Genomic DNA, 9,892 nt, shown 5'->3' on the forward strand with positions numbered 1-9,892 from the left:
TAATCCTGCTGTAACAAGTTCTATGCAGGACAGACGGGCAGATTATTACCAGAGCGCATCCATGAATGCCAACTAACAGCCAGAAGACATGATGAAAACTCCTTAATTGAATACACAACTGTCAGCATCCTACACCAAGCTAAGTCCAAAAACTCTAGGGAATTTGTGGAAAGCTAATACGCGGACATATCAGCCATTAATAGGCACATAAAATAACCTACATTTACACTCTGTTCAAGAAAGACAATCCAAAAACTAAAAAGGAAATAAAATGACCAAAACACCCTCTTGGCCAGCAATCAACACTCGAATAAGCAGGGATTAACACCAGGATTAATACCAGATCCACAATCAAGCAGTAAACAATGCCTCAATCAAGGAGCTACCAACTGAGACAAACAAACTGCCAAGAAAAACAACAACACTCCCACCTACAATGACAAGACAAGTCATCATATATAAAGACGGAGCAAACTCCTCTCCCTTCTAATACTGAAGATGTTACCTAGTTGGGTAATGAAATGTCTGCAATCAAGGCAAGAAAGCACCAAGGACCCAACTTAATTTTTTCTTCTGAGATAAGTCAAGGTGCAGCACTAAACTTAACTGGGTTCACTCAACCCATTTTTCTGAGTTTGAACAGCCCACAAGTAGTCCTTGATTTGCAACAACTCGCTTATTGACCAATGGCATTGAAAAAAAGACTTATGACAATTTTTCACACTTATGATCATTACAGCATCCCCGTGGACATGTGATTTACATTCGGATGCTTGAGAACTGACTCACATGTATGATTGCAGTGCCTCGTAATAAAGTGATTCCCCTCTTGTGACCTTCTGACAAGCAAAGTCAATGAGGAACTCCGCTTCACTTAACAACCGTGTTACTTATTTAACAACTGCAGTGATTCACTTAACAAATGTAGCAAGAAAATAGCAATAGCAATAGCAGTTAGACTTACATACCGCTTCATAGGGCTTTCAGCGCTCTCTAAGCGGTTTACAGAGTCAGCATATTGCCCCCAACAACAATCCGGGTCCTCATTTTACCCACCTCGGAAGGCTGGAAGGCTGAGTCAACCCTGAGCCCGTGAGATTTGAACAGCCGAACTGCAGTCAGCTGAAGTAGCCTGCAGTGCTGCATTTAACCACTGCGCCACCTCGGCTCTAAGTTGTAAAACAGGGCAAAACTCCTGTAGGAAGTTAGCACCCAGCCGTCTCCTAGAAAAATGAAATATCCTAGGAAATATTGAAATATTGAAAAGGCAGAATATTACATTCCCCTGGATTGGAAATGGAGAAACATGTTTTTAGGGAGGAAACAGACTCACTCTTAACAGCCCCCACTTTCCTTAATGGGCCATTAAAATGCCCAAGCCAGTCTATTCTACATAACAAAGGGTTTTCCCCTTCAGATCCAGAGTGATGGGATTAAGGCGTGATAGTATTAGCCCTTTACCCCACTCACTACATGGCATCTGGAAACTCAAACTTGGACTCAAAGCACAACCTAAAGAGTTCCCCCTGCATGGCCCCATGGGAATCTGACAACCAATCAGAATACATTTCTTACACAGGAACAGGAAACAGAGAGGTGAGGCCGAACAGAGAGTATAAAACCAGGAACTTTCAGCCCTTCTCTTCTTCTCTTCTTCTTCACCCAACGTTGAAACATGCGATCCCCCTTTTCTGTTCAGGACTCAAGCCATGTGGTCCTGTCCACCAATAAACCATCTTTCCAAGCAGCCTCCATGTCTCCAGTGTCTTTTTCCCCACTTGGAGCTGAACCCAGAAGGACATTTCTTCCAACACTCCTTTAACACATTTCTCACTTAGCAACATAAATATTGGGGGTTCAAATGTGGTTGTTAGTCGAGGAATACCTCTACCCCAAATCACCAAGACAAGCTGAGTTCACATGTTAAAAATATTGTTGCTTGGTTTGGTCTAGCGTATTATGCAAATAGAGAGAACGCAAACAAAAACAGGAGCTAATTTTCTTCATTTCCCCCACCTCTAAACAAATAAATGCACCCCAAGTTGTCAGAATGTCCTGTCTCAGTAAAGGCCACCAAGTGGAGTCAAAAATATCCAAGCAGGAAGGGGGCAGAGAAATCCCCTCCCTTAAAAAAAATCTATTGTTGCAGGAAGATAGTCACTTATCTCCACCTCTAACAAGTCGAGAAGAGTGCATTTCCTTTCCTTGCAGCATGGAATGCATTGAGACACTCCATTATATACACATGCCTTTTTTTTTCCTTCCCCAAGAAAATATGTGTTTATAAAAAATAAGCCAGTTTAGGAAAGATTGGCAAAAAGCCATTTGGATCCCTCTCTTGGGAGTTTCTCTATTATCAAGTGTTTTCTGTTGTTTAGGCTGCTTGAACCGTTGCTTGGAGGAATTTATTTTCAGGCAAAATAAGAAAGCTGCCTCTCTCTCTAAACCAACATGCTTCAATAAACAGCAGCATGTGTTGAAAAAGAAGTACCTTTTTTTCTGGATATATACCTGTGTACTGCAAGGCGGCTCACCTTTCCACAACAGGTGGGAGAAGACTGAAGGGAAAACAATTCTCCAGCATCTATCATTTCCACAGGGGAAATGATGGACTGGATGATGGCAATATAAATTAACTCATCCATACAGAAAAAGATGGGTGCACCCATTTTTGGAGTTCAAAATGTTTTTGTTGAATGCAGAAATAAAAATTTGTTTTCTCTGTAGCAGTTCATTGATTTCATAAATGCAACAGACTATAGTTCTTTTATACATAGCATAATAAAGGTATATATACCGTTGTATTTGTGCTGATAAATAAATAAAGGGAGACTAGTATAGATCTAGTTCAAGCTATTTAGCTCTCATCAGCTAGCCATACCCTTACTGGGATTCGAACCTGGGCTGTATTACATATTAGGCAGATGTGTTAACCACTAAGCCACAGGCTCTCCTCCGTTATCAGCTGAGTCAGGGAAATAGGTATGTAATTAGTGTCACAAATAAAAAATTGTTTTCTCTGTAGCAGTTCATTGATTTCATAAATGCAACAGACTATAGTTCTTTTATACATAGCATAATAAAGGTATATATACCGTTGTATTTGTGCTGATAAATAAATAAAGGGAGACTAGTATAGATCTAGTTCAAGCTATTTAGCTCTCATCAGCTAGCCATACCCTTACTGGGATTCGAACCTGGGCTGTATTACATATTAGGCAGATGTGTTAACCACTAAGCCACAGGCTCTCCTCCTTTATCAGCTGAGCCAGGGAAATAGGTATGTAATTAGTGTCACAACCCCTGGTATGCCCAAATATGGGAGGAAGCTCACTGCTTCAATTCTCTGTCTATCAGCTCGTCACAAGCGACCATCCAGACAGAATCCCAATATTATTTATCAGCACAAATACAACACAAATGTAACAAAGACAACAGTAAAAATATTGCAGTGCTATCTTCATTTTAGATGTCAAAAGGGTTTTATGGTTCTGGTGTTTTCTTTTCTGTGGGAGACAGGTCCAAATGACTCGGGAGTGTTTAAGGTTGCGGACCCCTGGGTTAGGTTAAAAGAAGGTTGGATGAGGTTTAGTGTTTTGGACCAAAGTCAAATCCCTGGTTCAGTGTGTCTTGTGAACTCAGCATATTGGGTGAATTCAGTTAACCACGGTTAAGTCAACCAAGGATTATATGACACCTTGTCAAAGCAGCTAAAGAGAATAAGATAAGTCCGCAATATTATAGTTCACTCGCACCGAGATAAGATTGCTTCAAACAGGGGAAGTTACTGCTGAGTAAATAGCTCCCAGGAAAGTGAAGTAAATTATGGGTAAATTATGTTGGGGAAGGGGGTATAATTAAGATTCCAGCAAGATCCAAATGCACTCCTAAGTTACCCTCTTGCGCCTTTTCGATTCATTAAAGACAAAACTCATCACCCTCTTTTTTTCCTCATCACCTCCACGAGTGGCAAGAAACCCCCGCACCATCTCTCTTTGGGATCTTATCTACTGAAGCAACTGTCTTCTAAAATGGGTTTACTGAAGGGTTCTTTTGAGGGGAGAGAGCTATCTTAAGTAGCCATAGGGCACCACAATCCTAAGTATTAGGTATCCCACCCCCTCAAAAGAACTCTTCAATAAAAGCCAATGCAATCCTAAATTGCATTAACAGAGGGATACAATCAAGATCAAGGGAGGTACTAATACCACTCTATAAAGCCCTAGTAAGGCCACACCTAGAGTACTGCATCCAGTTTTGGTCGCCACACTATAAAAAAGATGTTGAGACTGTAGAAAAAGTGCAGAGAAGAGCAACAAAGATGATTAGGGGACTGGAGGCTAAAACATAGGAGGAACGGTTGCAGGAACTGGGCATGGCTATTCTAGTGAAGAGAAGCACCAGGGGAGACATGATAGCAGTCTTCCAATATTTGAGGGGCTGCCCGAGAGAGGAGGGGGTCAAGCTATTTTCCAAGGCACCCAAAGGTCAGACAAGGAATAATGGATGGAAACTGACCAAGGAGAGATTCAACCTAGAAACAAGGAGACATTTTCTGACAGTGAGAGCAACCAAACCCATGGAGTTGCCTTCAGAAATTATGGGACGTTCATCACTTGAGACTTTCAAGAAGAGACTGGACTGCCATTTGTCAGAAATGGTGTAGGGTCTCTTGCTTGAGCAGGGGGTTGGACTAGATGACCTCCACGGTCCCTTCCAACCCTGTTAATCGGTTAAACCCCTTTTGGGAGACAGTTGCTTTCAGGAAAGGCAGGGAAAGTTTACACCACCATCACCCACCCCCCCGCACATCTCTGACGTGCCTGGAAAAAAACTCCTCCGGGAAGGAGAGGATTGAACGCCCACCGACCCACGCTAAAAAAAAAAAAATCCCACCCACCCTCTCAGCTACTCCCAAAGCAGGACCAAGGGAAGAGAGCTGCAAAGCCCCCGAGACCCTCCAGGGGGCAGCAACGAGCCGGGGGGGGGGGTGAAGCCAGGCGCTTCTGCTTTGCGCGTCCTGGTGCGCGTGGAGATCTTTGCAAGCGAGGGGCTGCACCCGGGGGCGCCCTTTCGCGGGTGGGTGGGTGGGTAGGTAGGGCGGAGGATCGCCCGGCTCTTGCGTACCTCCAGGGTGCGGATCTCCTGCTGCGTAAGGTCGTTGGACGCGGCGCACTTGGTGCGGAGCCCCTGCAAGCTGGAGAGCGAGATGTCGATCAGGTCCTGAAGCTGCCCGCATTGCTGAAGAGCGTAGCCGGCTCGGCCCAACAACCCGGCTGCCCGAGATCGGCGGCAGCCACCACCGCCGCCTCCTTCTCCTCCTCCTCCTCTTCCTCCTCCAGCTGCTGCTCCGCCACCGCCTTCCTTCCTCTCGACCATCCTCTGGGCACCTCCACGCGCGACCGTGGCTCTATCCATGTCTCGGCATCAGGGCGGCTGCTTGCCAGAGGGCTGCCCTGCGCCGGAGCGAGCGAGCGAGGGAGGGGAGGGAGGGCGGGCAGGAGGGAGGGAAGGGTTCCGGCCCGGCTCCGGCTGCCCCTTCGAGTCCCGAGGGAAAGGATCGGGGCTGCAGGAGCTTTTGCAGCAGCAGCAGCGCCGCCGCCGCCGCCGCTTTTATTGCACCGGCCGCTTTTTTTTTTTTTTTCAGTGCCCGGGGAAGATGCGCCTTCGAGTGGATGGGGGCATCCGCGGGAAAAGGGACGGAGGGCACCGCTTGCACATCGCCCCCGCGGAGCCCTCGCGTCTTCCAAGCAAGGCAAGGGGAGGGTGATTTTGGTTTGGATGTGGGGTGGGAGGGGTGTCTCTAAGAAGAGCCCCGCAAAAATTATTCAGCCGCCGCCGCTGCAAACTCGCCCCGTCTGGCTTTCTCTCCTCCAAGCTTCTTTTCCTTTTTTAAAAAAATATTTAAATAAATAGATAAATAAATCCCTCTATCAGCTGGCGTCAGGTCGAAGCCGAATGGGATGCTGGGAGTTGTAGTTTTAATGAGAGGGAGAGGAAGAGCTAGGCCCCGCCTCTCTCTCTCACAGACACAGACACAGCCCGCAGCATCCTCCTTCCCCGCCCTCTGTGGGAGTCTGCAAACCAAAGTAGCCCCAATTTGGCCAGCCTGCCCGGGAGAAACGTAATAATAAAGGCCCGTTAGATTGGGTGGTAGGAGAAGGAGGGGGGCATCGGAAGTGGTTTTGAAGGAAGAAAAGTGAGGTCGTAAGTCGGATCAGATGGTGGGTCAAGATTTGGAGGGAGGAGGATTTGGGAGGGGGGCACCCCCCAGCCCTGGAAGCTCCTTTTAATATAATATAATATAATGTAATGTAATAACCGAGTTGGAAGGGACCTTGGAGGTCTTCTAGTCCAATCCCCTGCTTAGGCAAAAAACCCTACACCACTTCAGACAAAGAGTTGTCCAGCATCTTCTTAAAGACTTCCAGTGTTGGGGCATTCACAACTTCTGGAGGCAAGTTGTTCCACTGATTAATTGTTCTATCTGGACATTTCTCCTTAGTTCTAGGTTGCTTCTCTTCTTGATTAGTTTCTCTCCATTGCTTCTTATCCTCACCCTCAGGTGTTTTGGAGAATAGCTTGACTCCCTCTTGTTTGTGGCAGCCCCTCAGATATAGGAACACTGCTATCATGTCTCCCCTAGTCCTTCTTTTCATTAAATAGACATATCCAGTTCCTGCAACCCTTCTTTTGGTCAGCCCCTTCCCTGCCAGCTTAGACTACCTTACACAATTGTTGTTGTGGTGGGAGCAAATTTTTGTATGGCACTTAGTTATAACCACATACCTAAATTGATAGACCTAATACAGGGGATGACCAACTTTGGCAATTTTAAGCTTTCTGGACTTCAGTTCCCAGAATTCTCAGTCCAGACAGCCTGGCTAGCTGGAAAATTCTGGGAATTGAAGTACATCAGTCTTACAAGTGGCCAAGGTTGGACATTTTTGAACGAACAATAGGCCCAGTTCTTTTCCTCTGCTGCAAAACCGTGGTTGGCTTCAACCCTCCAGCTTTAGAATAGAATAGAGCTGGAAGGGACCTTGGAGGTCTTCTAGTCCAGCCCCCTGCTCAAGTAGGAGTAAAATCAAAGGTTCCCCTCGCACATATGTGTTAGCCTTTCCTGACTCTAGGAGGTGATGCTCATCTCTGTTTCAAAGCTGGAGAGCCAACACTGTCCGAAGACGTCTCTGTGGTCATGTGGTTGGCATTACTAATTGCCAAAGGCGCATGGAACACTGTTACCTTCCCACCAAAGGTGGTTCCTATTTTTCTACTTGCATTTTTACCTGCTTTCGAACTGCTAGGTTGGCAGAAGCTGGGACAAGTAACATGAGCTCCAGAAGATTGTATAACATGAACATGTAATATGGATGGACTCTTACTCCAAAATGTATTTAAGCCATGTATTCAGATCTATCTGACATTCTCTTTCTATCTTTCATGATTGAGAATCCTTTTGCAAAAGCTTGTATACAATTGTATTTTAAATAAATCTGCTTTTTATTGTTCATGGTCTCCTTGAGAATTTTATTTCTGACACGGTGCTAGGGATTTGAACTGCCAACCTTTCTGATCGACAGGCTCAGCATCTTAGCCACTGAGTCACCACATCTCCTATAGTTATAACTATAAGTTATAAGTATGTAGTTATAAGTAGAAGAACCTATACCAATTCTAGATGAGCATCCTCGATTCATTCTACGTTTCTAGCTTCACATGACACAGTTGAATCATAAACTTGAATGTCTAGTTTGGCTCATTAATTTGTGGTCCATTGTCTTGTGCAATCCCTGACACCCTGGTTCATTCAGCAAACCATGGTTTAATTAACTGTAGGTCAATGTGTTTTTGTTTTTTATTTGTAGCCAGATTTTCTTCCTGGAGGTCAAAGCAACTTGCAAAGGAAGGCTTCTTTAGTTTTATTTGGTAATGTGTTGTCGGAACACAATCTTTCTCACAGTTTTGTGGGGCCCACCCATGGTTTCCTCAGCTGCTTTCCACAAAACTGTAACTAGGCACATGGGCTGGGTTTACACAACTCAGGCCCAGCTCAAAGGCGGTTGGCAAATGTGTGACTCAGTGTGCAAGAGAAATATTGCTTGTACGATTGATTTATGCTTTGCTGTGTTATGCAAATCCAGGAAACCGACTTGTCAGAAGCTAGCAGAAGGACAGTAGAGGCAGCTCTCAACTTACGATCACAACTGAGCCCAAAATTTTCGTTGCTAAACAGGACATTTGTAAAGTGAGCTTTGCCCCTTTTTACGGCCTTTCTCACCGCAGTTGTTAAGTGAATCACTGCAGTTATGAAGTTAGTAACACAGCTTTTGAAGCCAATGTGGTTTCCCTGTTGATTTTGCTCATCAAAAACTTGCAAGAGGTGATCACATGATTTTGGGACACTGCAATTGTCATAAATATGAATCAGTTGCCAGCTATTTGAATTTTGATCACATGTCCATGGGGATGCTGCAACAGTTGTAGGCATGAAAAAACGGTCCTAAGTCACATTTTTTCAGTGCTGTTTTAACTTTGAATGGTTACTAATTGAATGGCTGCTTTGTTTCTGCGTGGCATCCGTGCCCTCCGTTCAAGACATCTCATCCTGGTTTGTTATGTATTATGACCTTCTTGCCATGTTCAGTCATTCTAATGCTTTGTTGTCTGTTAATATTCCACTAGGGGAATTTCTACAGCTTCCCAAGGCAATGTATCTCAACCGTGACATCTTCAGATGCGTGGACTTAGACTCCCAGAATTCTGGCAGATTCTGGGAATCGAAATTTATGCATCTTAAAGGTGCCAAGGTTGAGAAACACTGGTTTAGGATCTTATTAGGTCTAAATGGGGCCCTGGAGTCTTTACCCAGAATATAGAAGAGAATAGAATAACAGAGTTGCAAGGGACCTTGGAGGTCTTCTAGTCCAACCCCCTGCCTAGGCAGGAAACTGTACCAATTCAGACAAGTGGAAATCCAATCTCTGCTTAAAAACTTCCAGTGTTGGAGCATTCATAACTTCTGGAGGCAAGTTGTTCCACTAATTAATCTGTCAGGAATTCCTCCTTAGTTCTAGGTTGCTTCTCTCCTTGATTAGTTTCCACCCATTGCTTCTTGTCCTACCCTCAGGTGCTTTGGAGAATAGCTGGACTCACTTTTCTTTGTGGCAAACCCTGAGATATTGGAAGACTGCTATCATGTCTCCCCTGGTCCTTCTTTTCATTAAACTAGACATACCCAGTTCCTGCAACCGTTCTTCATATGTTTTGGTCTCCAGTCCCCTAATCATCTTTGTTGCTCTTCTCTGCACTATTTCTAAAGTCTCCACATCTTTTTACATTGTGGTGACCAAAACTGAATGCAGTTTCCTAATGTTCTCTGCCTGGGGTCTTGCCGATACATTATTCAAGGTGCAATTTGCAAACAGTGGAATGCTTGCATCAGCCCTGCAAGGTAGGGATCAAGAGTTGCTAGGAGTCACAAATGTGATTTAGTGAACTTTGGATGTTGTAGTAGCAGAATCTTGAAAGCCTATTATAAGCACTTCTCTATTTCAACATGTACCAAATACAATCAAGCCGGAGTTCCTTTGAGGTTCTTATTCTTTACTGGGAATCAATCATATGTTTTGTAATTGGTGAGCAGTCCTCCTTCTCTGACTCAAAAAACACATTTCATCATAGCATGGTTGAAACATGATTAGCTAGTTTGTACTTCTGGGTATCATCATCAAACCACTTCTGTCAAAGTAAAGATGGTGGCTGTGACTGAACTCCTGCCATTTTTCAATGGGGTCCTGGCCACCATTACTGCATTCGGTTTTGGTCGCCATGAGGTAAAAAAGATGTGGAAACTCTAGGAAGAGTGCAGAGAAGAGCAACAGAGATGATT

The 9,892-nt window shown here is 44.6% G+C and overlaps 1 protein-coding gene across 2 annotated transcripts in view; it reads right to left on the reverse strand.

The window, feature by feature from the left end:
* Positions 1–5,498, reverse strand: part of LOC116508320 (kinase suppressor of Ras 1-like) — a 181,301-nt gene extending 175,803 nt beyond the window's left edge. For both annotated transcript variants that reach the window (XM_032216890.1, XM_032216889.1), the window contains exon 1: positions 5,128–5,498. In XM_032216890.1, the coding sequence (XP_032072781.1) occupies positions 5,128–5,418 (291 nt within the window). In that variant the 5' untranslated portion in view covers positions 5,419–5,498. The remainder of the gene's footprint in view (positions 1–5,127) is intronic.
* Between the last annotated feature and the right edge of the window lie 4,394 nt (positions 5,499–9,892).

The sequence above is a fragment of the Thamnophis elegans genome, chromosome 4, assembly GCF_009769535.1.
Source record: "Thamnophis elegans isolate rThaEle1 chromosome 4, rThaEle1.pri, whole genome shotgun sequence".
Taxonomy (NCBI): domain Eukaryota; kingdom Metazoa; phylum Chordata; class Lepidosauria; order Squamata; family Colubridae; genus Thamnophis; species Thamnophis elegans.